The sequence below is a fragment of the Acomys russatus genome, chromosome 13 (assembly GCF_903995435.1).
Source record: "Acomys russatus chromosome 13, mAcoRus1.1, whole genome shotgun sequence".
In the NCBI taxonomy this organism is placed as follows: Eukaryota; Metazoa; Chordata; class Mammalia; order Rodentia; family Muridae; genus Acomys; species Acomys russatus.
This window is the reverse complement of record NC_067149.1, coordinates 43,332,048-43,358,728: the sequence shown is the minus strand read 5'-3', so window position 1 is coordinate 43,358,728 and position 26,681 is coordinate 43,332,048. Positions and strand designations below refer to the sequence as shown.

Sequence of the window (26,681 nt, the reverse complement as noted above, 5' to 3'; positions counted from 1 at the left end):
CAGGGGGCGATAGGGATTGCAACTCTAGGTGCCCTCTCAGGGCTGGAAGCCTTGGGGGCCCTAACATCTGCTGTTTTTTCCAGTCATAACCAACACAAGGGCTATGGCTGCAGAGAAGTGCCCTGTGTGGGGTTGTTCTCCTTCCAGAGTCTGCGTGATGTCCCTCATACACCGTTCTGTGGGCCCCCACTGAGCCCCCACGCTTCGTGCCCTGGAGTGAAGGGAAGGAGCCAAGGGCTCAGTTCCCCTGGGAGCAGACCCCATGACTGCTGTTCAAGGCAGGCTCCAAGGACAAGACTATTCTTTGGAGCCAGGTAACCTATTTTCTTGTCAAGATGGATCCCCATTAAACCAAAATAAATAAACAACAACAAAACCACCCATGCCTCTGCCCCTTCCCGTGCTGCCATTTGATTCGATTACGTTTTAAGAGCACGAAAAAGCAATGTTCCTTTAGGATCAAATTAGAAACAGGTGCACTTTTGCATAAGGAAATTAAGTTGCAGACAATATGAGGATTTGCTAAAACACAGACACTGATGAAAATGAGTAGCCCTTTTATTTGTCGTTATTGAGGCAATCTGTTGGCAAAGTGTACACAGTAACGGTCTGACAGATCTACGGACTCCAGCAGGCTGCTGTGAACACTTGAGCCCTTCTGAAAGTAACAGATTTTTTTTTTCTTAGAAAATATATGTGCATTCTCTTCCCCATCCTCTGGTGCTATTTACAAGGCACGAAATGCCATAAATAGGAAATCTGTGGTTACACAAAGCAAGGCCCCTCCCCAACATACTAACTTCATCTGGGCAGGAGACATGTTCTGAGGGTTTAATTCTTTCTCCCCAGCAGTGTGGGGACAGCAAGGAGGCCAGGGGAGCAGGTGGTCCCAGAGGCCAGTCACTGCTCACGGGCCAGTATCATCGATGCGCCTCCGGCAGTAGGGGCAGCAGGCATGCTGGAGTACCAGCAGTTCATAGTCCTCCGAATGGAACATCTGAGGAGAGAAAGCCCATGACACAGGAAGCAGGGCCAGGTGCCACTCAAGCCCTGAGCCCTGGCTGGGACATGTTGCCCCGAGAGGAAGCAGCTAAGCAGTGAGTTGCTGACAGCAACAGCAGACCTGAAATGTGTTGGTCTGCGGACAGGAGGGCTCTTTATTCTGAGTGAAGTTCACAGGTACATCATCCCTCATTCAGGGGAGTGCAAAGCAGGAACCGGGTAAGGTCCACTACAGCCAGCTGGGCAGATGCAAGGGAGGGGCAAGCTGTGGACAGCTCATGATCTTCCCTCTACACGCCCAGCTTCCCAAGGGAGATGCTGAGAATGGAAAAGTAGGAGAGATTGCCAGCAGGAGGCTGGGTACCTGAAAGCAGGAGGGGCACATGGTGATGGAGGCATCAGGCAGCAGCGAACGGAAATACTGCCATTGCAGCGGTGGGGGCCAGCGCTTGATGAGAACATCCCTTCGGCTCATGGAGCGCAGCACTGAGCGGTTCACCACCACAGGCACAAACTCGGAGCCACCTTGCTGTGTGTGTGGGATGTACATGGGTGTCATGTCATTGGCCTGATCCCAGGACCCTTGGGGGCCAAAGGGACACTCTCACATCTTAACTCCAGGCAGCCCTGACAGTGACGTGCTCCCATGCCAGCACCAAAGTGGCCTCAGAACCACCCAGTCACCACAGGAAGTTCTCCAGCACTCTTTCTGCCATGTCTGAAGTTGTAGCTAACTGCCACACTAACTGAGGGTCCCTATGTGTCTGGGAGAAAGCTCTGATTACTTTCCACGAGCCCTCTCAGTACCCTTGCCTCTTGAGATGTCATCTCACCTCAAAGCTCAGCTTGGCTGTGAATGGGTCATCGTCTCCTATGGAGTCCATGGTCTCATCCAACCTCAACGTCTGGGAATCTGGAAGGTTCTAGTCAAGGATGGAGCTGGAGGCCCAGTCAGGTACAGGTACCACCCTCCAGCACACATGTTCACTCCCAGGAGCTCAGCCTGGTAAGAGGTGATGCCTCTCACAGACTTGGGGAGAGTGGTACAGTGGCTGGGAGAGACCTCCAGGTAGAAGATGGGGGATGGGTGGCACAGGCCAGAGAAATAGAGAAGGGGCCCTATTGGGATCATCTGCTTTCCCTATCCTCTAGTTATACCATGGCTCATAAGAAGTGGCTATCCAAAGGCCCTGAGTGGGTGGGGAACATAGGCCCAGCTGCCACTTGAGAAACTCAGCAGTCACAGCCAGCCATGGAATGAAGGAAGGGCAAGAACTGTTATAGAACCCAGTCCTACCAACCTGGCATGAGGCACAGGCAGAAGGGCCTTATGTAGGGATTAGGTGGGTGTGGCCAACTGTTCCAGTAAGAAGCTCCAAGGGTGTTAAAATACCAAAGGGGACCAGCTGTGTATGCATATGTGTGTGTGTGTGTGTGTGTGTGTGTGTGTGTGTGTGTGTGTGCTCGCGCGCACGCATACATATTACTGGTGTCCATCTCTGTAACTGGATGGAGGTGGGAGGAGCTACCTAAGGATGAAGCACTTGGAAGGCAGAGCCAGGGGACAGACAGAGGCCTCCAGGAGAATGGGATGCACATCTGGGAGCTGCACTCCATTTTCTCAGCCTGAGTAGTGATTGCTGCCGCTGTATGAAGCAGCTAGCTGGGAAGAGAGCTGGGGATCCCTCACATATACACAGCATACCTTCTGCTTAGCTGGGGCCAGAAGCATCATCAGTGCCTTCAGGAGCAGGGCAGAGGCCTTACAGGAAGATGGCATCACTCTCCTTGTACCTGCAGGATCTGGCCAACTCTCTGCCCACTCTCAAGTTGGTCCAGTCTGTGTGGGGACCTCCCCAGTCTTTCTTGCTCTCGTCCTTTGGTCCCTGCCTGCTGGCACAGCCCATGCTGAGGCCCTCCACCCTGGCTGGCCCGAGCCAAGAGCACAGGATACTGCTGCCTGCGATCTCCTGCCATTTGCCCTCCCTCTTGTGTCTTGGTGCCTCCAGATCGATGAGGGCAACAGCTTCTTCGTCAGTGATTCCCTCTTCCAGGTAGAATTCCACCAGGTGCAGCACCTCTGGAGGAACAGGGAGGGACTGGGGGATGGCCTCACGAGAGCTTAGGACTGCCACTCACACCAGGCAGTGTGTGAGTAGGTGGAAAGGCCAGAGCATGCCCTCTTCCCCAAGCAGCCTCTCCACAGGCAAGGGGCACCAGCATATGTGAGAGGACCAGGCCTCCAGCAGCCCTCTCCACAGTGGCTGCTTGGAAGGGAGTGGGACAGGACAGTTCCCTCAGCCTCTCAGACTGAACAATGAACCCTGGCTTGTCATTATGACAAGAGTGGGGCTTCTGGTTGGGGACATACCGGGCTTTGCCTCTGTGGGTCCTGAGAGCAATTCTGCTTTAAGGCATGGTAGCATAACCTTATCACAATGTCATGTGTCTGTAAACAGTGGGGTAGCTCACCATAGGAAGAGGCAGAGAAGATGAAAGGCTGGCGGCAGTTGATGCATACGTTGCCCAGGTTGTTCAGCAGTGGGTTGTTGGTAGAACAGCGGTAGCACAAGGGTACCAGCTCCTACAAAACAAGCACACATCTGTCCAGGCTGAACCAAAAGTGTACGCATCTCCACTTCCTTCCAGGGCCAAAGACTGCATGCTGTGGGGAGGCTGGCTAAGTGAAGCCTACACCTGGGGCCCACTACCCAAGACATCTCCTCCAAGGCAGGCCTCAGCAGGACACTGTCTTCACAGGAACAACTGCCACTCACAAGGCACATCATTTATGCTGCACAAGTAGCCTCCTACCACCTGTGGGGAAGGGTTTAGGCATGACCAACTGACAAAGCAGGACACTCAGGCACTGGAAGCCTAAGGCACAGTGAGGACGCAAAAGATTCAGGATTTGAACCCAGGCCTATCTGATGACAAGTCTCTTCTCTGAGCGTAAAATCAGAGCTATATAGATCTGGGTTGTCCATGCTGCAGGAGGCTTGTTGGGATGGGGCTTGGGAGAGGACAAGGGCTCCCAGGAAGAGGGTCATCCCTAAGCAAGGCTTGAGGGAAGAGACACATCCTGGGCACGGAGGGGACCAGTGACAGGGTTCTGGTCAGTGGTTTCAGGGTGGGCTGGAGTGCAGCAGGCTGAGTGGAGAGCAGCTAAGGAGGAGTGGATCAGTACACTGGCAGGGGAGCCAAGAACACAGCAGCCATCTTCCAAACAGAATCCAGCCAGGCTCAAAGGCACGCCCTTACCTCACTGTCATGGAAGGGCTTGGAGCGGATGGTCAGGGTGCCCAACTCAATGGACTTCTGAATCCTGGCAGGGATCTGCAGCCCTTGGAGCTTGTCGTAGGCATGCCGGGCCAACTTGTAGGCGCCCAGGGCCTTGCTCTGCTTGGCCAGGGTGAAGAGTGTATTCCTGCCATTGGCAAGGTTAAGGACAGCAGAGGTGTGACGCAGAGCCAACACTACCCACCCTGGGCTGGAAAGCACCTTGTGCTGGTATCAGATCATAGGCAGGCATTCAAGAGATATTTGCTCATTTTGAGATACATGTTTCTAGGACAGCAAGGCCCAGGGATCTTTCCAGAAACAAAGGCAGTACAGGGTCTTTTTTGCCTCTTTTTTGGGGGATGGGGTGGGGGAATATCATGGTCTCACTCTGTAGCCTAGGCCAACCTCAATCTTTTGGTGCTGAGATAGCAGCCATAACCTGACTTAAGATTCTTTGGGCCTCCTGGTTGCTTTCCCTGCCTTGTTGCACCTGCCGACCCAGATCAAGGATACCTGGAATCAGGTGTTCTCCTGCCCTAGCCCTACCAGCTGGTGTAGCCTGGCTCACAGGGGCCACACAGCGCTGAAGACACCTCTACTCTCAAGGTTGCTCTGTGTGCTTTATGTGAGGACAAGAAGCCTCTGTATGCCACGTGAGGTCACCTCTAGTCCCGGCTGCGCCAAGGCTCTTCCTATCTTCCCTGTCTCCCTGGCATCCCAAGTCACATGTCCCTCATTCCCCTTCCTTAGGGTGACCACCTCTCCACCATCATTCCAGCAACATATGCTGGTAAGTCTCCTTGTCTGTTCCACTGTAACTCCTCCAAGTCATACACCACGCTGTGTCTGTGTTCCTACAGGACCACACCAGGGAGGCTCAGCACCCAAGTTAACCAAACTGTGGATCAACAGAACTTTCAGGTCAAGTTAGACTCAGGTACCAAGGGTAGAAGGTATGGCTGTGGTGGTTTCTTTGGTGTGCCTGACCTACCAGTGAAAGGGGTCATCACAGTAAAGGCCATTTATTTGGGGTGTTTTCCCTGAAGAGTAAATAATGGATATAAACCCTCTAGGAAATGAATTCTTATTGGTGAGCTGGGAGTGCTTTTCTGGGAGGGGCTCCTACAGGAGGAAGGCAGGCCAGCCACATGAGAACAGGGAGATGCCTTGTGACAGGTTGGACCAATTTCCCCTCTGTGCTTCTGGCCCTTCTGTAGCTCTCATTGGCAGGGAAGGGACTCACAGGGACTCACAACACCCCACAGAAGAGCTGGGCTTCTCCACATCCACCTCACAGGGATTCTATACACTGCCATCCTAGTGATGGTCTTGCCTGCTGCCTTAGTCTGCAGCATGAGGTCACTTCCTCTGGGCAGCTGTCCCTGAGTAGGCATAGCCTGACCTCCATTTTACTCTTGGGCACAGTGTATATATCTCTGAAACTGGTCTTGCCTCTTGTCACTGCCCCTACTAGATGGCAGCTTCGTCATCTGAGCTGACATGGCCTCAGATCAACAGAAGGCCTTCCTGGGCTTCCTGGTCTCAGCCCCATCCTTCTTTGTTCTGGGAGTACCAGGACAAGGTGCTGGCCAGAATTGCGGGCCAGGTATAGCTAGATGGCCCTGAAAACCAATCTCCCCCTTGGCGCTGGCTGCCTGGCTGCCCAGCTGAGCCTCTCCTCACTCCCCAGTGGCTGCTGAGAGGAGGCGCTTCTGCCAGTAAAGTGCTCTGTGGAGACTGGGAGCCATTAGACAGAGGGCCGGGAGGGTGGGGGTCGGGGGGAGGATACACTTTGGAGATGCCCAAGGGGGTGGCCTTGGTCAGGCTGTGCAACAAGAACTTGGAGATGTTGAAGAGGGTTTCGGGGAGATCAAAGCTGAATGGCTCCTCCTGCAGCAAAAGAACAGACATGACATTCCCCACTGGAAGAAGTGGGGTACACTTTGAGTACCTACAGGTGCTGGCCGTCGCGGCTGGCCCCAGTGGCCTTTAACACAGGCTTGTGGGCTATGTACTTTCAGTCACATGGTTCCAGGCAGGAAAGTGATGTCCTGATAAAGGACAGCCCATGTTACCTGCAGGAACGAGGCAGAGCTGAGAATCAGAGCCAGGGCTGACTCCCCAGCCCCAAAGACTGCGCTTCTCACAGCCACAATGTCCTGGGGGATGCTCCATGTCTTCAGCTCAAGACCTTGATGGGAGTGGGGACATTACCTAGTGGGGAGCTTAACCATTTTCTGCAGGACACACAAGTCTCTTTTCTGTTCCTCAACAACTGCCAAAACAAAATGTACAACCAAACACACAATGCCCAGGCTGGCCCAGGCTCTAGCAGGCGGTCTCCAAGACCCCTGGTGGAATGAACAGACCTGAACCCAGGGGTTGCCACAAGTGCAGCCCAGCCGATCAGGGAAGGTTCTGTCCATAGGGCTTGTACATGGCGAGGACCTGCCTTGATGGGGTCTGACACTGCAAAAAGTGTGCAAACCACACTTGAGATGTTGACAGATGCTGGCTGCCCTCCCACCGGGAGCTCTTCCTAAGATTCTGGCCAAGACTCTCATAACAGATGCCAGGATTGGCCCTTGTGAGACCCAACGCTGTGAGAAGTGACTTTATTTTGATGCAGAGCTGGGTGATTGTCTCCAGCAACTTACTCCTGAGTTCCTAACTACGTTTATATTTTCTATTTTCCTCTTCCTTTTGTTTGTTTTTATTTCTACCAAAGGGTTTTTAGCTTAAGTTGGCCTTGATCTCCTTATGTAGCCAAGGATGATCCTCCTGCCTCCACCTTCTGAGTGCTGGGATTCAGGTGTGTGCCACCATGCTGGCTCACCCACTCACATTCCTACAGCCTCTGTGGGCTCTGAGGATTGATGGAAATATGCCTGAGACACATGCTCTCCTGGGTGTGAGCTGGAAGACTCCAGGCACTAGGTGTACAATTGTCCAGATCAACAGAGCTTCTCTGGGAAGGAAGCTGGGGAAGGATCAGTGTTTCTCTCTGCCATCTTAGGGTCCGCTCACTCGGGGCTGCTTGGTCCCAATGCCAAGTCCTCAACTGTGCTGGCCACTACCACGGCCTGCCTGCCACAAATCTTTTCCCCTCTTCTTCTTCACTTGTCCCCCTCCTTGGTGGAGGGATCACCTCCTCAAAGCTTTCCCCACAGGGGCTGCCCTGCTTACTATAGTGGGAGTTCCTTGTGGCAGGGACTGTCTTGCTCAGGCCTCATCCCAGGGACTGTCACACACAGGCACTGGTTGGGGAAATAGCAAGAAAACAGCTTTGGCCTGAATGCCAGCCTGGGCCTCATAGGTGGCCCCTAGCTCGGCACTATGTGTATCAGGAACGGAGCTCAGCTCAGTGGTTAGGTGAGCAGGAAGGAGCAGGAGAGCTAGGAAGACAGGCGCCAAGGGCTAGGCATCCAAGGCAGCTCAGCACACCCAGCTTAGGCTGGACTGCCTCCAACAGCAGCTCCTATGTTCATAGCTTTCCAGCTATTTGAGACAAGGGACCTAAATGAAAGATGAGTCTGCCTGAGCCCATAGGTGCTTCTGGCAAAGAGATGGTCCCAGGGCTACGGACAGGCCCTAATGTTTCCCAGAGACTTGGACGGTACAGAGAGAACAGACAAGGGGCAGAGACACTCAGGGAAAGCAGGTCCCTGACAGGCCTGAGAGCTGACACTGGACTGAGGTGAGTGGCCTCCTGTAAATGCTGCTATGAAATCTCCACCTGAGGTACAAGGGGAACAGAGCCACATTTTCAAAGTGAACTCGCAGAGTCTTCACCGACACCCCATCTATCATCTCCATTTCATAGAGATGGGAACTGAAGTACAGAGGAAAAGCAGGCTTGCCCAAGGTCACCCATCAGAGTGGGACAGGAGGCATCCAAAGACACCTCTGAACCCACATCCTAGAGACTGAGAGCACAGACTGCAATCAGTAGAGCTCCTGCCCAGGCTGTGCCACTTACTAACTGTGGCCCTTCTCTGTGTGGCACCTGGACTTCCTTATCTTCGTGTGTATATCTCACAGCGAGGCTGAAGGATGAGATGAGTCTGTATAATAAAGCCTCACTGCCCAACCTCAGCAGGAACCTGCTGTTGTCACTGCTGTAGCCCAGTTTGTTGCCATAGGATGAGCTCACGCTGTGGGTTAACTAAGGGCTGAGGAGACATAGGAAGAAGTAGATGATACCTCATTTAGCGTGGCCTTATCACAAGAATCAGAGGATGGTGGCACACGCCTTTAATCCTAGCACTACGGAGGTAGAGGCAAGCGGATCTCTGTGCTGTTACACAGAGAAATCTTGTCTCAAAAAAACGAATTTAAAAAAATCAGGGAATGATCGCCGGGCGTGGTGGCACACACCTTTAGTCATAGCACTCAGGAGGCAGAGGCAGGCGGCTCAATGTGAATTCAAGGCCAGCCTGGTCTACAAAATGAGTCTAGGACAGCCAAGGCTACACAGAGAAACCCTGTCTCAAAACAAAACAAACAAACAAACAAACAATCAGGGAATGAGCTTAACCAATTGTGGGTCTTTGGAGATGAGGCCAACCCTCTTGTTTTACAGAGGAGATGAGGGCCAGAGAGAGAACTTACTGATCTAGAAAGGCATCAAATACTGAACTAGAAACTGGAAAGGCCTATCCCTGGTCTAGACTGTAATTCTGAGCCCCACGGTTTGCTTCCTGTCAAAAGGGGCAGGGTGCAAGTGAAGGAACAGCACCATCGCTTCCTAAGGAGAGCATGGTTTCTAAGCACTTCATCACACATCCCAGTCTCTTCAGAGGCTCTTGCTGAGCATGTGACACCCATCAATCTCCCTGTCACCTTACTGTGTATCGATGAATGGTTTGGTAGCCATGGTACAGCTCAGCCAGGTGCTGGAAATGGTGAAACTTGTCAAGCATCACATCCTTCTGGGCAGGATCTGCTGTGAGAGAGGAGTGGAGGAGGGGAGGAGAACAGGAAGGGAGGAGAGCAGGAGGGGAGGAGTGCAGGGGGGAGGGGAGGAGGGAGGGGGAGGGGAGGAAGGAGCAGAGGAGGGGAGGAGGGCAGGAGGGGAGGAGGGCAGGAGCAGAGGAAGAAGCACAGGAAGGCAGGAAGGCAGGAAGGCAGGAGCAGGATATGTGTCAAACAGTATCACTTCTTCCTATGCTGCTCACAGGGGCCAAGAGGGCAACAATGGACAGAGGCCCTGCTAAGGAGTGGTCCATCCTAGATGGAAAGAGTCTTAGCTGGGCAGAGGTCCTGGCCAGTAAGCACTTGAGGCTAGATCTCTCCCAGACCACAGATGGTACCCTCCCAGCTCTGTTCACTGGGCCAGTGCCTATTATGTCCAGCATGGAGGAGCCCTACTGGCCCAGCTATATCAGAGGAGCCTGGCGGACAAGGGTGGGCAGATGGCATGTTCACCTCAGCTTGTCAGCTATTTACCTGAAGTGCCTATCAATGGCCAGGACAGAAAAACCCCGCCTTGTACCCGGGCCTGATGGTTCTGACTGGGAGCTGACAGCTGTGACACAGGGCAGAGCAGCTCAGGAAGGCACTGTCACTCTGCAGACTTTGCATCTAGTCTTCCCACTACTGCACACTGCCTTGGGCACAGCTATGTTCCTTTCTCTCCTCTTCAGAACTCCTCAGGGCATCATGGGAAGCCATGTGAATGAAAGCAACTCTGAAACTATCTTCCTGCCTGGGATGAGGGAGATTGTGAAGAGGGCTATTGTAAGGTGATCTCTTCATCTTTTCATTTAATTAAAAAAACTTTTTTTTTTTTTTTGGGCCAGAGCTCACTTGGGCCCAGCTCTAGGCTCCCAGGTAACAAGAGAGAGAGATGCTCCGAATTAGCAATGTAGGTGGGACCTCCCACCCAGCAGACAGACTGTCAGCCGGTTCTACTTACAGGCTAACTTGAAAGAGATGACAGGCCAGACAGCCATTGCAAGGCAGGCTCAGGGATAAGACACTCAATAAACATGCCCAGGCTTTAATGAAACAGCCCTGCTCTTGTGACTTTATCTGATGTCAGAGAGGGGCCAGACAAGAGGTCAGCTGGCTGTCGCTCACTCACCTTGGGCCATGTCGAGACACTGCATGGACAACATCCAGTAATAATAGGCAGCGTCGTTAAATCTGCTCTCCACCACAGCATTGTGTGTGAGCTGCTCCAGCACCCGGACTGCTTCTCCCTGCCTCCCGGCCTTGTGGAATGCTAAGGGCCAGGAAAGCATATGCATGTCATGGGGAGGCAGCATGAAACAGGGAGATCGTGCAGGGCTTACATGAGGCTGCTTGAGAGGCAGGCCACTCTTCAGAGCATCTGTGATGCTGTGTTGCTGAGATGTGCCTCTCAGGCCGCAGCTATAAATAACCAAGGCTACATCCTGAAATAAGCACAGGGAGATACACTCCTTTTGGCTGGGAAATGGCAACCTACTTTAGCAAGGCACGGCAGGGAGAAAATCCGAGGCACCAAAGCCTGGCACTGCCCACAGGGATCTCCAGAATGAGACTGTGTCTCCTGGGTCGTACTAGCAGGGCCCACTACACTATGGAGCTTGGCAGTTCACAAAACACCTTCACTGTTAATTACTGCATTGAATCTTCAGGACAAAATTCTAAAGAAAACTACCCCCTCTCCTTTTCAATGAGAATGATGGCTTTGCTAGGTAGAGACAGAGCACCATGCCCAAGGTCAAAAAACAGAAGCAGCCAGTCCTGAACCCATTTTCAGCTGAGTGCTTTCAGATACCAACCTTGAAAGATCTGGCTCAGCTCACAAAACCAGACATTTGTGAAAACAAGCAAAGAACGTCTCAATCATGCCTATGTCTGTTTAACAGAAATTTCCTGGGCCCCTCACTACCATGTGGCCAACTTGTGGGGACCCTGGGGCTGCCAGAAGACTCTGAGCTCTGATACCTGCCCATGTGTGGGCATCAGAGTGACCCACATCTTCTGCCTGCAGAAGAGGGAAGGTCTGGCCTTGGTTTATTCTCATCTTCTGTCTCTTGTCTGAGTACCAAGTTACTATGGCGATGGATTCTTGGAAGGGCGGCACAGACAGATGGATAGGTTGATGTGTTTTGCCCAAACATGCAGATACTTCAGCAACTGGGTGCTCTGGAAGTGCTGAGCAGTAGAGAACATGCCGTCCTTCACAGGGGCTGTAAACCGAGGAGCTCCAGCAGGGGGACATTTGTTGTGCAGTGTGTCAGGAGGTGGCAACTGCTACCATATAGAAGTGTAAATGAGATGCTATGGAATACGACCCACCCACTTCAATTAGGAGACTTTCTAAACAGGCGTAAGAATTAGGCTCCCAGTTGGACAGATCCTGATCCAATTCCGGCTCTGCCGCTCACTAGCTTCGCACAGCACATGTAGCCTCTGCAGCTCTGCAGGGCTGTTGGCAAGATTCAAGGTTACGCAGGTTAAGTGCCCAGCCAGCACCTGCCACAGCGAAGGCGGTCACATCGCTAACCGATGATGAACGTTATCAGTTAATGTGCCACACTCTCTTTGGCTTCAATTTCAGATGCCGTCACACCCCGAGTACGGCTCATTTCACCAACAGGCGCACCAAGGGGCAGAGAGGCTGCTTGGCTTGACCGAGCCAGAAACAAAGCCCGCTTCTTTTCTCAGCAGAGGAAAATGAAGGTGAGACTATGCCAGACGCAAAGGGCAGTCCTCTCACTTTGTCTCGACGAGGTATGCCTTGGTTCAGGTGACCTCTGTACAGCGTCGCAGCTAGTGTACTATAGACAAATTCCTTTACCTCCTTCAACCTTAGTTTCCTCACCCACAAAATGTCAATAACAGTGATGCCTATACCAGAGAGCTTCCTGGTTTAAGATTAAAGGGGAGGCACACTGGAGTACAGGTGCTTTGCAAGGTTAACAGGGAGCTGCTAAAGAGCAGGGACACATCTGGGGTCCTCAACAGGTATGCAATAGCCCAGGGGGCGTGGCCTCAACATCCATGTCCTTGTTCTGAAGTCTTTCACCAGCAAACACAGCAAGAGCCAGAATGAAGGTACCTGTCCTGGGGACGTGCTGAGAAAAGGACTAGGCAGCCTCTGTCCCGTGTCTCAGCAGCCCTCCCCACTACATCTATACAGTGAAGTCTGTGTGGCCTACCTTTCTGGGCTTCCTCAAATCGGTCGTTCTCGGCTAGCCACTGCGCATAGGGCACGTAGATATCATCCTTGAACTCAGGGTGCTTCTCACCTAAAGCAAAGGCCTAGAGGGAGGAGTCAGGCATTCTTAACGAAGCGAAGCAGCCCCCGCAGCCCCTCAAAGTGTGGCACTTGGCTGAATCTGTTAGGGATGTCATATTTTGCCAGCCTGACAACTCAGAGGGAGGGAGTGTCTCCCCCTCCCACCACCCCCAGAAACACAAAAACAAACCAGCTCTTTGAAAACAAAAGGCAATTAGCGGCAATATGCAACCGACTGGATTCAGTAACAACACAGTCTGTTTCTGGACCACAGAAGCAGCACAGAATCGGAAACATTTTATTTTGAGGGTTTGCGTGGGCTCCTGTAGCGCTGCAAACAGATTTCTTTTAATTGCAGGCGACACCTAAGGAAACAGGATTGACATTATCGTCATTACTGCTTACTAGCTGTCACAGACGCCTATGGACAGAGTTGCATGGGACTCAGTAACTACTTCATTAAAGCCCTAAACCACCTGCCGGGCCAGGAGAGCAGAAGACAAGGCCTGGGAGGGCCTAAGGCATGCTAACTGCCACCACTGGATAATGTTTATCTTGAGGAGCCATTACTTCTTCCATCCTGTCACCTCAGGAAGTGGAGCCACCTGGAGGGCAGACAGGAGCCAGGCTGCTCAGGTAGTGCCTTGCTTGCTATGGCTCTGTATGAGACTATCACGGGGCGGGGGGGGGGGGGGGGGGGGGGGTGCCACTAACTCTCTCCAGGTGACATTCTTTCCAGGACACAGGCACAGAGGGGCTCTACCCTGGCTGCCTAGCCAGCCTTGGCCCTAGGACAGCTGTGTCTCTGATCTGCCTGGCTGATTCTCCCTTCTGATCCTCTCACACCACAGCAGTCAAGACTGGGACGAGAACAAGAGCAGGGAATCGCTGCCCTGGGAACAGCTCTGGTAGCCTGTATCGGAAAAATATGGTTGGCATTTTCCACCAAAATGCCACACAGGTTTTAAATGCCATGCTGGTGTGTCCCTACTTCAAAGGTGAGCCTGACACTGTGGGGCTAGTCAGAGGTGGCTCAGACCAGCAGCAGGCACTAGAGCTGTCATGCTGACACACACATTCCTAGTGCCTGTCATGGGCTAGCCCATAGCTGACAGCCTGTAACAATTTTCTGAATGAATGAAGGAACAAATGGGAAGTTATAGTGAAAAAGACCCTCCAAGATATTCTGGCTCAGAGACTTTGAGGCAAAATCTGACTGGCAGGCAACGGCCCTTCCATCATGAGGGCAGCTTTTCTCCATCTTAGCCCTCAGCTGCTCAGTACCCACTTGGCTGTGGCTAGGGGGCTCAGGCAGAGTCCCAACCCAGCAAGAGCATTTTCTCACCTCATCCCAGCGCTTGGTGTCCACATACAGCTGCACCAGGGACTTCAGGTCACCAATCTTTAGGTAGGTCTCAGCAGCATAGCCAGGACTGTCCAGCTTCTTAAAGTAGCGAGCACACATGAGCAGGGGCTCACGCTCAGCCTTGTCCAGCTTCCGAGCAATGTCTATCAACCTGGAGAGTAAGGCACCTGTGAGGTCTGGAGGAGGAGGCAGTGGGAGGCCTCTGGTCCTCTCAAGGACGGGCCTCTGTGCTGGCTCATTCGGCTATGCCCCAAGCTAACAATGATGCTACGGCCCCTGGGAGGGGTTGCACAGGTAATGATGGAAAGGACGGATGCACACTTCAGAAGCTATGGCGACACTTGTCCATACCTCATGTGCCTCTTAACACCAGTTGTAAATCTATCCAGTAAGATCTGGGATCCACCACCAATGCTGAGATGGACCCAGGAGATTTTCCATATGTGGTCTTATAGAATCACCTTTCCCCACCCTCCCACAAGGTGAGATGACTTGAGTTTGAGTCTACATAGAGGGTGAAGCACTCAGCCCACGACTCCCCAGCAGGAAGTGGCAAAGAGCTTGTTCCAGCAGAGTCAGGAATTCCCACAGGAAAGCAGAGGCTGGGGCATGAGACTGCCTCCGCAACTGACACTCTAGAGGAAATGCCAAGTGCGAAGCCTGTCCTGGGCCAGAAGGAAGGCTAGAAGCTCTGGCAGGGTCCTTCTGGCTAAGGTACTGACCCCAGGCAGGGACTCTGAGGTCTGGTCACTCTCTTCTTCCCAGTAGTGATCACCTACCTACCACTCATTAGTACATGGGCTGCATTCAGTGTGCTTTTGGGGGTCTACGCAGCCCGGGGTTTGGAGCAAAGCCAATCTCTCAGGGTGAGGACTCTACCCAGTCTGCTTTGTGTGAGAACAGAAGAGGCTGTAACAGATCCGAATCGCAGACAGGCGGGCTTAGGGAGGCCTGTCAGTCTGCGCTTAGAATAATAATGGCATCTAAAAATAACGCAGCTCATCAGAAAAAGGATATGTTTTTGGGAAAGGTAGCACAGGCAAGCCTCCAGAGCCTAAGAGCCCCACCCACCAAGCCAGTGTTCCTAGGGGAGAGAGGTACCTGTTACAGCCAGGCCCAGAGGAGGGACAGAACACACTTAATGTCTCTTTCTTGAACTAGTTAAATGTCCCCAGGGGAACTTAATACAGAGCACTTGCAAATGAAAGTGACATGAAAAACTAGTGGGGAAAGTAGAGACCATGAGCCTGCCTGGCTCCCATTAGCACCACCCTTTCTGTAGAGACAATACTTGGGGCACAATCTAAGATCTCAGCCTGTATCTTTCAGATAGTATTCTTAACAAGGGAAGGTTGTGGGTAGGTTACCTACAAAGGCCCCTTGGTGAGAGACCCATATACCACTCTGTCCTCCTCCCCAGGGCCTGACTATGCCACTGGCTTCTATGGACCACACTGTTGCCTCTTAAACAACCAGTGACCTTTAATGCACAGACTCCTTCACCTCAGCTGCCCCTTGCTCAGCCCTAAGATGGAACCGTCGTGTGGCCTGTTGGCCTCCTCCATTCTCCTGTAGCTAGCTTCAACTCCTTTCTCTTCCAGCAGCTCCACTCTACCCTGGGGCCTCAAGCCACCAAAATCCTTGCTGGTCTACCATGTCTCCTGCTTATATCCGTTCCCCTTCTAACGGTCTTCTACCAGAAGGTTCTGGATGGCCACTTCACAAAGCCATGGCTCCAGGGTTCCCTTCCCTCACGGCCTGAGGGTTCTTCCTGTGCTCCTCCCGTACTCTCACGCTCCATGTCAGGCTCCATGTCAGGGGCACTGAAACCACCCCGTCAGTCTACAGCTTCGCCTAGGACTCCCCAGATGCTTGGCCTTTGAGGACATGAGCCCCCCCCCCCCCAGGCTTGCTTTCTTCATTTGACAGATGAATGTAGAGATTACAGATCTGAAGGTGCAGGGCAGAATCAGAGGCCTGGAAGGTCAACACAGTGCCTGAGGTGCATCTGTGTGTGCCCCCTACTACCCTCCTCTCAAACTCCTCAAAGGCAGTGCTACCTTGTTCAAGCTCTTTATCTGCCAAAGAACCTAGTCGCTTTCATGTTTGGTTCCAATATTTAAAGAAATATTTTTTCCCTTGTCAATCAAAAACTCAGAGTTGACACACTGCCAAGTGTTCCCAGGCAAGGGCTGAAACCTACATGTCAACCCAGCCGTGGTTGCCACTGATCTCTATGGCCTTGGTGTGCTCCCCTGCTGAGATGTACATCTCCACCGCAGCTTTGGGCTCGTTGATGTTTCTGGCCCAGTCAGCCTGCTTGGTGATGAGCATCTTTGTTTCTTTGGGGTCTCCAGATCCAAGGAAATCCTGAGGAAGCACAACAAACAAAAATACTCCGGATTAGGACTTCCTGTGCCAGCATTACATCAGCTCCCGAAAGCAGAGTAGGGAAGGGCTCCACTTGGCTGTGCAAAGGAGCAGGATGTATGAGAGCCCAGCTCTGTGTGACTGCATGTGGGGAAGTCCCAGGTGTCCAGGAAGGGAGTGTGCACGGGCCATCCACAAGTGCTGCTGGGACCCCAGGGGCAGGCCAAGGACTGGCCCTCCATGTTTCCTTCCCTTCACACTTGCTCTAAACACCTTACAGACTGTAGAGAAGGATTGGGAGCAGGCTGCTTTATGACCTTCTCAGTTTGAGAGACGCACAACTAGCTGTGAATTTACAAATGCTAACCCTAGAATCACTAGTCACACCCTGGACTGACACCAGACGCCCCAGGCTGGTGCTAGGTACATGGTCCTCTAAACTTAAACAGACAAGGATGCACAGAGTTCTGGGTTTGGTCCCTGGTGTCCTCCTTTGACTGCCACACTGAAGTGATTTTTCTCATCTCTTTTGGTAGATGCTCTGTGGCCTGAACTCAGATCATTCTGTTAGCTTTGCCCTAAGATATGTCTATGATAGACCTCGGGCAGAACACTCTTTGGCTCATTCCTCCTCCTCCTTTTTTGAAACAGGGTCTCACTATGTTGCCCTGGTTGGCCTGGAGACCAGGCTGGCCTCAAACTTATAGAGATCTGCCTGCCTCTGCCTCCCACCACTACCTGGTGGTTCATTTCCTAACTGAGTGGATCAGATCTTGTCTTGAGGTCATCTGCAGAAGTATGAGCATGACCCACGAAGGGAAGGAGCCTTAGATGAAGGAAAAGTCCTTTCTGGAGGTTCAGAGATTGGGGAGGACCTGGGATGTTTTTATCCCAATGAAGGGTGTTCCCTGAGGGCCATGACCAGCCTTCCTGGGTTACCACCAAAATGCATCAGAAACAGCCTCAGAATGTTCCCTTTCCAAGATGGAGCTGCCACTGTTGAAGCTGCCTGAGTGCTGACACTTTTTGAGGTGGGGCTTTTTAAAAGGGGGAACTGAGAGACGTACAGCGAAGATCTGCATTGCTAGTGAGAAGCGGATTGTCTTAGGAAAATGTACCCTACGGAGAGTGCTCTGTGTCAACCTCACAAAGTATAAAAAAAAGCACTCCTTTCCTCACGATGAACACTCATTTGTCAGGAAAGTGCAGTCAATGTATGCAGAAACCCACTTGAACAATTAGTTCATTTCTTTTTCCATTTGCTTTCAGGGTAATTATGTAGCCCCTAAACCATGTATTAGGTCGGCCTAAGACAGCCAAATAATTCAGGAAGGGGAGGAAGGGCATCATTTTACCTGTTACAGACCAAATAAAGACAGGGCTGCCTGTAGCTAGCCTCTGCTTCCCCTGGGGGGCACATAGAGAAGGGTCTGGGGAGCAGACACTGGGGACACGTGGCCTAGGCCATTACAGACACACTTCCCTCTTGGCAGTTATGACATCAACTCTTCATGAACACAAAGCTTTCCCGCTCGGCTAGCTGCATGAGGTTAGCAGCAGAGACAGGCATTATAAAAGCACAGAAATGTCCTTCAAAGAGACTTTGGCAAAGGGAACACTCAGTTAGGTAGCAGAGGGAAAAGGCCAAAAGCTAAGAGGTAGCCACAATATGAAGCATCTCCCCAAGGGGACCACGCAGGCACACAGCTCTGTGGCTTGCAGGGTCTTCCCTGACAGGAGGCACACCTCCTCCATCCCAGCAGTCTCCTCAGAGCCTATGACTTTATTCAAGCTGGGTCTAAAAAGTTCCTTCAAAGCTCAACCAAGTGGGTTTTCAAAGGCTCTTTGGTTCTATGAAGCCAATTTACATGTTATCTCGGGGCCACAGCAAAGACTTTGTCCTGGAGTGGACAGAAAGGGGCTGTGCTGAGTGATGAACGAGACTGAGCAGGGCTCTCACGCCCCGTGCTTCTGATAAGGACGCACTACACAGGAGTTAAGAGCATTATAATCCCTTTATCACCACATAAACATGTCACTTGTCCGGAAAGCATACAATTTATTTGTACGTGGGAATGTAATTTAAAAATTTTCCAAAAACCAGATTGAATCTTGGGAAGCAATTTTCGAGTAAACAAAAACATGCCATGTTAATAAGCACTGTATCTCCCACCCCCAACATAATGTGTATGTGTGCACACATTTCCTAAATACAGACTACCAAGCCAGGGGGTGGGGTGTGTGTGTGTGTGTGTGTGTGTGTGTGTGTGTGTGTGTGTGTGTGTGTGTGTGTGTTTTCTTGAGATGGAACCAACATACTGGGAATTGTGATCAAAAATTAAGATCAAAACAAGCCCAGAGTATTGACTTTCATGGAGAGCCACACCAGATGGAGCATATGAGCAGGCTGCACTGCTGGGTAGAGGAGGCCAGGGGTGCAGGAAACACAGGGGAACCATGACAAGACCCAAAGTGGGAGGAGGGGTGACCAGAAAGAGGTCTAAAGGCACCCACCCTGGAGCCATACCTGGTCCTTCCACTTTCCTAATCATGTGTGTGTGTGTGTCTACTGTATAAAGTACTGGGATTGAACCCGGGGTACCTGCTCTACCACCGAGGCACATTCCTGGACGTGGACTTGTATTTTAATTTGGTCATATGCCTCATTTTTTCTTTCTTTTTTTCTTTCTATTCCTTCCCTCCCTTCTTCCTTTCCTCCCTCCCTCCCTTCCTCCTTCCTTCCTTCCTGGATGTGTACTGGTGGGAGCACGGAAGAAGCTAGGGAAGAAGAGAAAGCAGAGGAAGCCTGAAGCCCAGATCTGAAGTGTGAGGGAGGGAAGCACCAGGGGCAGCCTGGAGGTTCATCCCTGCATGAAGGGGCCACAGGATCTCATTGAGGGGTAGGAGAAGACCCCAGCTGTGGTTAGGCACAGACACACAGAGAAGAGTGGGAAAGCTGTCATACCTGGGACTCTTGAGCTATGTGATTAGCATTAACAGCCATTGAATGGCTGTGGCTAGGACTTGAGGATGCCACAGGATTTTGAGGGTCTCAAAGCCATCTGTGGACCCTCCTGAGGGAGCCACTGCACCTAGCAGGCTCAGTGAGGCACTCTAAACTCAAGCTGCTCAGAGCAGGTTCTCTGGGGAGTTGGCTGCAGGTGCCGACCCAGGTCTGAGGGAGTCTGTGGAGATTGCCCTAAGCCCTCGGTACCTGGTGACAACATCATGCTGGTATGCTCAAAGCCCACACACTGTCCTCCACAGGCACTCTGATGTGCTGTCCCTCTGACATCCACCTTTGGGGTTAGCTTTCAGTCCATTTCAACCTGATGGCTGTACTGAAGGTCCCCTGTTTATTAATCCACCCATCCTTTTCCTTAGGTCATTCCCATTTTATTTTTTAACTAATTAATTAATCACTTTATTTATTTTTGGGTTTTCAAGACAGAGTTTCTTGTGTATTCCTGGCTGTCCTGGAATTCTCTCTGTAGATCAGGCTGGACTCAAACATACAGAGACCCACCTGCCTATGCCTCCTGAGTGCTGGGATTAAAGACGTGCACCACCACCACCACCCAGAGTCACCCCCATCTTCTGTGTCATTTCTTGGACACATGAGTTAAGACACTGCAGGTCAGAGCCTAGGGAACTCCTGGTGGCAGGCTGGGTCCAGAACATGGTGGGTTACCTTGGCATACTCAAACATGCAGAGGTCAGTATACATGTCCAGTGCGAGGTTCTCGTGGCCGCTCCTCTTATACAGTTTGGCTGCCTCGTGGAACTTCCCTTGGTAGGAAAACACATCTGCCAGAAACAGGTCATTGTTGGTCTCTCCCCGCTTCTTCCTCTCCTGGAAAAATTAGAAGCACAGGAAATGGCCTCCATAGCCCTGACAGGAAGCAGCCTGTACAAAGGCTAGCTGCTGCTATTTCAGGCTAAGCCCCTGGGTCTTCCCACTGGAGCCCACCCTTGGCTCCTGGGCTGCTATGTCTCTCACCTATGTCTCTATTGGGAATGTTCAACAACAAAAGCAGATTCTTTTTTTTTTTTTTTTCAGACAACTGAAGATCAAACAAGAAGCGACCCTTTGTTTGCTCAGTGGAAATTCCACAGGACTGCTTTCCTGTATGCTTGCCCAAGGCAACCTTGAGATAACTTGAACAGTGTGCACTGTCACAGTTAGGGATAGCCCTTGCATTCCCCAGATCTCCCAAAGCCCCAGACACCTTGGTGGCAGAGCTGTGACCTAGACTGATGACAGACAAGGACAAAGTCTGAGATTTTTGTTTGTTTGTTTGTTTTGTTTTTCAAGACAGGATTTGCATGTGTAGCACTGGCTATCTTGGACTTGCTTTGTAGACCAGCCTCGAACTCATAATGATCCACCCGCCTCTGCCTCCCGAGTGCTGGGATTAAAGGCGTGCGCCACCACGCCCGGCTCAAAGTCTGAGATTTTCAACCAAGATGGAGGCCATAAAGCAGGCTCACAAATCTAACTGTGCTCCTGTCTCTAAGAGAAGAGGAGACATTATGTGTGCTGGCTAGTTTTATGGCAACCTGACACAAGCTCCTCAACTTACAAAATGGCCCCACCAGACTCACCTGTGGGTAAGCCTATGTTTTCTTGATTGATGTGGGAAGTCTAACTCACAGTAGGTGGTGCCACCCCGGGGCTGGTATCCTGGATGCTATAAGAAAGCAGGCTGAGCAAGCCTAAGGAGCAAGCCTAAGGAGCAAGCCAGTGGGTAGCACTCCTTCACGGTCTTTGTTTCAGCTCCTGTCTCCACCTTCCCGCCCTGACTTCCCGCAGTGATGGACTGTGATGTGGAACTGTAAGCTGAAACACACTCTTCCCTTTCCAGGTTGCTTTTGCTTAGGGTGTCTTATGACAGCAACAGAAACCCTAACTAAGACACTGTGTGCGCTAGTGCCTGCTTCATGAAGGAGACCTGTTCTCAGTGAGCCCAGCACCACCAACCACTGCCGTGAAGGAAGGTGATGCAAATCAGGCACAGCCAAGGTCACACAAAGCTCACTCTTCATATGCCATGATTCCACCTTCTGAAGCAAGGGGTAGTCCCTAACACACAGCTGTGTGCACATATATGTGCACATGTGAGTGCATGCACACTCAGCAGTGCTGAGGATGATGAGAAGCACCCACGCACACCTTCCTCCTGTGTTGGGAACACTCATTAGTCTAAAGCTCCAGTATTTGTAAACACTTGCCAGCACTCAGCCCTCAGCCCCAGCAGTTGCCTTTTGCTTGTTTTCTGTCAACTGTATCGCACTGGAGGAAGATGAGACATGGAATCAAACTCCTAGACAAGCTGGTGGAAGTTTCAGCAGCTGGAGACAACATGCTTCACCAGTGACAGAAATAATTTTAAGCCTTCACATAGTGTAGGCTAATCAACCAATAAGCTGACATCTAGGACTGTGAGTGAATTAAACTTCTGTAGTGAGATCGGTGTCAGTTGGTGTGGAATGTGGGCCGCGGAAGAACACGCTTGTAAAGGACTGTGGACACAGATGGACTGTTCTGCCACCAGTATGCTATCTTCCCAGGTTCAACAGGAAACACTGAGGCATCCCTGGGTAATGCTGGCCACCCAGAAGCCAGAAGCCGGGGCCTCAGGACCATCACAGGAATCAGTTGAGCATGTTCTGCTTTTCCCCAGAGACAATACATAAACGCAACAACTCTCAGTGCACAGATCACTGGCAGAGGTAGACCTTTTGAACTAAGTAGGATATGACAAGTGATGGGAGTCAGTCTTCACAGAAGCCAGCTACTTCTGTGCAAGAAAAGTGAAGCTCTGTAGCTGTGGATGAAGGTTCCAAGGGCCCAGTTGGCTAACACCAAGTACCAGCCCTGAGAGCCAGCCAGCAGCCTGGGACAACCCAGCCAACCCTCCCACCTGTGTGGGAAGACACTGACAACTGGTGACCTGCTGGGTAGAGGGGCAGGGCAGGCTCACAAGGTAACGTGGAGAGCTTAGGGAAAATCAGGGGAGTAAGTCTGAGTTTCAACAAGTTTCTGAACATGGCCCCACAAAGATACGCTCCATCCTCTCCTGACCGTCCTTTCTTCCCCCCTGAGCAGGACTGACAACAATAGCACCTGCCTCACCACACTGAGGGCTCAATGAACAACAGTTACCATATTGTAGCCTCCTTCATCTCAGCTCTGTTTTCTGCCCCCACCCCAGACTGGGGCCCACGACAAGTGTTCATTCTGCTGAACTGAGTTAGAGGGGCAAGACATTTGCAATTTCCTCACTGCTTCCATCTGGGAGCTCCAATGTGTCTCACATTCCCTTAGCCTCACAATAAATCTGTTCAGGAGAAAGAAATATGTATGCCTTTTTACAGACAGTCAGACAGCACTGAGATACACAGAAATTAAAAATAGCGTCTTCCATCACTGGTGCAGTCAGACCAGACTTGTTAGCCGACCACCGGCCTTTTGGGAAGGAGGGTGGCTTGGTAGGTCTCAGGGCAGTTTAGGAACATTTGGAAAATGCTTTATTCACTGGCAGATTAGTTGAGTCCTGAATGGCAACAGCTCTTCATCCCAGAGAGGTACACCCAGGTTCCATGAGCCTGACTGCCTCATGGCAGTACCAGGAAAGGGTAAATGCCAGACTCACTATGTGGACCAGGGTGGTCTCTGCCTTCTGAGTGCTGGGATTACAGGTGAGCACCACCACTGCCCAGTGTATACACACTATCTTAGGAGTAAGGAAACCAAAGCTTAGAGAGACCTAAACCTCCTGCCTCATTCAGCTACCAAGTGACTAATGGAATGCTGCCTTTATGTGGCCACTCTGTCCACCAGAACAGACTACAAGGCCTGGGACCCCATGTCCTCGGGGTCCTGAGAAGGAAGATGGTTTCGTCAGTTACCTCAATACTGCTGATCAGCTCTAGGTATCGAAGGTCCTGGACTCTGGTGAAGGCCTATGGGAAGGGAATAAGAACAGAGTCAGCTGCCTTCTTGTTCTCCACAGGCTGGTGGGGGCGGGGCACATCAAGTTCTAGAAAGACAGCCAGCAGGCAGGAAGGGGAAGCTTGAGTCAACACTGTGCCCCTGGGAGGTGTGCCACCCAGCGAGGCACAGCCTGTCTTCAGCTCAAGGATTAGTCCTTACAAAGAACTGTAAAGAAGTCCTGGGAGGATCAATCATTTTGGGATTAGGTAAAACAGAACTATGATCCTGTAGTCTGCACTGGAACTCCTTGTCAGACACTGCTCATAATGGAAAGGCAGGCCGGGCTGATTCCCGTCAATGGCATCTGCAGAGTAGGCAAGACACATAGACAAGAGCCTGCACGCTTCTCCCTGTGACTTGGATGGGAGGCAGCAGACAGCTGGCTAACTCAATGGTGCTATGCACACAGGGACAGGAGGGGAAAGCTCAGGAGGATGGCAGGGGATAATCTCCTGGTCTCTAGAAAGTAGATTTGCATCTTACCCCTGACCATCCTCTGCTTGGACCCCCAGTAGAGGTAGAGATATCTAATGCATGATTTCTAGAAGGTTGTGAGGGTCAGGTAGGCTGGTGCCAGTGAAGTGCCTTTTGCTGCTTTCAGGTACCACAAGGAGCTTAGGGGAACTGACCTTCCTGAGATCTGCTGGCAACATTTGTGACCAGCTGCGCTTTCTGTGCTGTCCATGTGAAATGGACTGACCCAGACCCAGAGCAGCAGCTCCTGAGCCATTGTAGTTCAGAATGCACAGCAGCCCTTGGCCATTGCTAGGCACCTTCCATGCTGGAAGAACGGAGGAAAAGATCAAGTCGCCCAGCTTCCGGCTGCCTCACAGATGACCACAGGGTGATTTTGTCCTTTCATTCTACAGGACTGGGATCTATTCAAAGGCTGGGGACACTAGAATTTCACTTGGCCTCTGTCCCCCTCCCTAGTTCAGAGGGTCACAGTAGAAAGGGGAGGCTAGGCAGATTAAACAGAGAGCTAAATCTCCTTGAGGCCACTACCCCAGGGAGGACACTTCCTGTCTGAGCATGAGCACTGGCAGACTGCAGGATTAGGCGAAACACTGCTCAGCAGGGGCCTGGCAAGTGGCTTTCTTTCTGAAACAGGGACTTATTAAGTTGCCTAGGCTGGCCTTGAACTTCTGCACTCAAGGGATGTTCCTGCCTCTGGGGTGAGAGACAGATTCTACAGTGCCTATACTTGGGTATAGGGTAAATCAGACAGTGTGTGAATAAAGGTCATGCAGGACTATGCCAAAGGCCGTACAAGCTGCCTTCCTGATCTGTGTTCCTTGAAACAAGTACCCAAGTCAGTCCTTGCTAATGAGCAGGGTAGAAAAAGGAGACTCGGGTCTCAGCGCAGCTCTGAGCCCAGGCAGGACCTTGAGCCTATTTCCTTCCTGCTTTTGGGCTCCAGCCATCTTCTTTGTGGTCAGGCAAGCAAGTGACGCCCTGTCCAAGGATCTTTCTGGTTCTGGATTCTTGAATTTGATAGCTCTGCCACTGACATCCTTCAGCCCTGATATACCGCAGAGTCAGGGTGCTATTCGGAGTGGTCAGTCACAAGACTGTGAATAACTTCCACAGAGGGAAGTGGGGAGCAGGGAACAGATGCAGCTGGCAGCACTAAGCAGCTCTCCTGTGCCATCTAGTGGGGACACCCCTCCTGAGTGACTGACACCCAGGGGAGAGGAAAGCCAAGTATTCAGAATTAAGATAAAACAGTAGTCAAGGTCTGTGGTCAAAGCTTTATGACTCTCCTAAATATCATACTGTTCACAAGAAATACACACACAATTTTCATTTGTCAAGAAAAATTAATAAAGAAACACTATTCTAACAAAGAACCCAGGGCTTTGTTATGATCATCTCTGTTCTCAGTGTTCTAGGATGCAAGGTGGGGTATGAAATGACTAGAGGGCTGCATGCCAACTTCCGTTCCCTCCGCAGCTCACAGAGGTGATGTGCTGGGTGGTGCAGGACAATGCTAACATAAGCTGGCGTTAGGTTCTAGGTGGGAAGGGGTAACAATCTAGAGGGAAGACAATTTTATTCCCAGGGATCCTGTTGCTATTCTTCACTTGCTGGCATTTCTGGGTGGGGCAGGAGAAGGAAGTTCCTCTAGGAGAAGCCTCCCCTTTCCCCTGATTTCCCAAAACCCTAATCTAATACTTTCCCAATGCTTATCTGATCTAAAACCATGTAGGAAATTATTGGGTAGGTTTATTTTTTCTTCACGTGCTGTGTATTGAACCAGGGCCTTGTGCATGCTAGCCAGTGCTCTACCGCTGAGCTGTGACCCCTCCAGTTCTGTGTGATATGGTTAGCCATTGCACAGGTACTCCCCTTTGCCAGACCTGGGCAAGCCTCAGGAGTGAGAACAAAATACAGGATGAGCACTGTGCATTGTCACACTCTCCCTTTAGAACCGGGCTAAGGAGGTCAGGCTGAGAGAAAAGGCTTGGGGAAGAGCCCAGCTCTGAGATGTGCTCTGGTTCAGTCGTTCCCTGTTTAAGAGGAGGCGGGCACCACTTATGTCTGCAGGTGCTTCTGTACCAATAGCCTGGGCAAAAGGAGCCTCTCCACTTGACTATGGGAGAGAAAGCAGGGGAAAAGGAGAGGCTGGAAGTCATTCCTTCTTCTCCCTCAATCTATCTGATGGAAGCACACCTGGGCCTTTTCATAGGCTTAGAAAAACGTTAACTGTTTGGCCATTTCTTTAGCTTTAATTGACTACAAGTGACCACACTGCTGTGGGAATCAGAGAGCCTTGCCATCTCTTGCACTAAGCCAGTGCTAAGAACAATGGGCTGTGGTAAATGGCTGATACTTGATTACTGAATGGCTGTTATGCACAGGCTACCAAGACTGACTGGCAGAATCAACCAGATGTTTTCCTGACTCTATCTGCTTAGATCTTCCCAACTTCATGAGGACAGGGCCTAGTACTCCAGAATCCTCCAGAGAAACAACCTAGGAAGGTTGTTACTGGCAGGCCCATTGTGAAAGAGGTGACCAAGGAGAGATCAGAACTCAGGGCAGTTTGCTTTCAGAGCCCATTATAGTTGCTTCTGCCCCTTCAGTGTTACCTGGATGCCTTCTGCCTCAAGGGACCCTCCAAGGCCCAGATTCTCGCTCACACTGACTAGATGCATACCTTCTTTGCAGTTTCAAACTCTAGGCCTTCTAGAGCTTCCATGGCAAGTTCACGCCAATCAGTGTCTGTCACACCCAAGCAAGCGATCTGGTAGGCTTCTCTGAACATCTTCCTATCCAGGTACTGGTACATTGGAGCGGACTGCAGGGTTTCAAGGAGAAAGAGAATAGTCTGTTCAGAGCAGTGCAAAGAGTCAGATTCCAACCAGGCCTACTTCCAGATGTTCACAGTGACATCACTGGAAATACCTACCTCAAACTTCAGCCATCAG

The 26,681-nt window shown here is 51.4% G+C and overlaps 1 protein-coding gene across 3 annotated transcripts in view; it reads right to left on the bottom strand.

Moving 5' to 3' along the window:
- Positions 1–540: 540 nt before the first annotated feature.
- Ift122 (intraflagellar transport 122) overlaps positions 541–26,681 on the bottom strand; it is a 70,017-nt gene continuing 43,876 nt past the window's right edge. For 2 of the 3 annotated variants that reach the window (XM_051155124.1, XM_051155122.1), the window contains 15 exons: positions 26,411–26,551; positions 23,166–23,219; positions 19,945–20,106; positions 16,087–16,253; positions 13,863–14,034; positions 12,438–12,540; positions 10,370–10,510; positions 9,132–9,229; positions 6,074–6,174; positions 4,264–4,429; positions 3,475–3,586; positions 2,957–3,082; positions 1,836–1,915; positions 1,367–1,531; positions 541–997 (listed from right to left, as the gene is read on the bottom strand). In XM_051155124.1, the coding sequence (XP_051011081.1) occupies positions 908–997; positions 1,367–1,531; positions 1,836–1,915; positions 2,957–3,082; positions 3,475–3,586; positions 4,264–4,429; positions 6,074–6,174; positions 9,132–9,229; positions 10,370–10,510; positions 12,438–12,540; positions 13,863–14,034; positions 16,087–16,253; positions 19,945–20,106; positions 23,166–23,219; positions 26,411–26,551 (1,878 nt within the window). In that variant the 3' untranslated portion in view covers positions 541–907. The remainder of the gene's footprint in view (positions 998–1,366; positions 1,532–1,835; positions 1,916–2,956; positions 3,083–3,474; positions 3,587–4,263; positions 4,430–6,073; positions 6,175–9,131; positions 9,230–10,369; positions 10,511–12,437; positions 12,541–13,862; positions 14,035–16,086; positions 16,254–19,944; positions 20,107–23,165; positions 23,220–26,410; positions 26,552–26,681) is intronic. The other variant, XM_051155123.1, reaches the window with a different exon arrangement.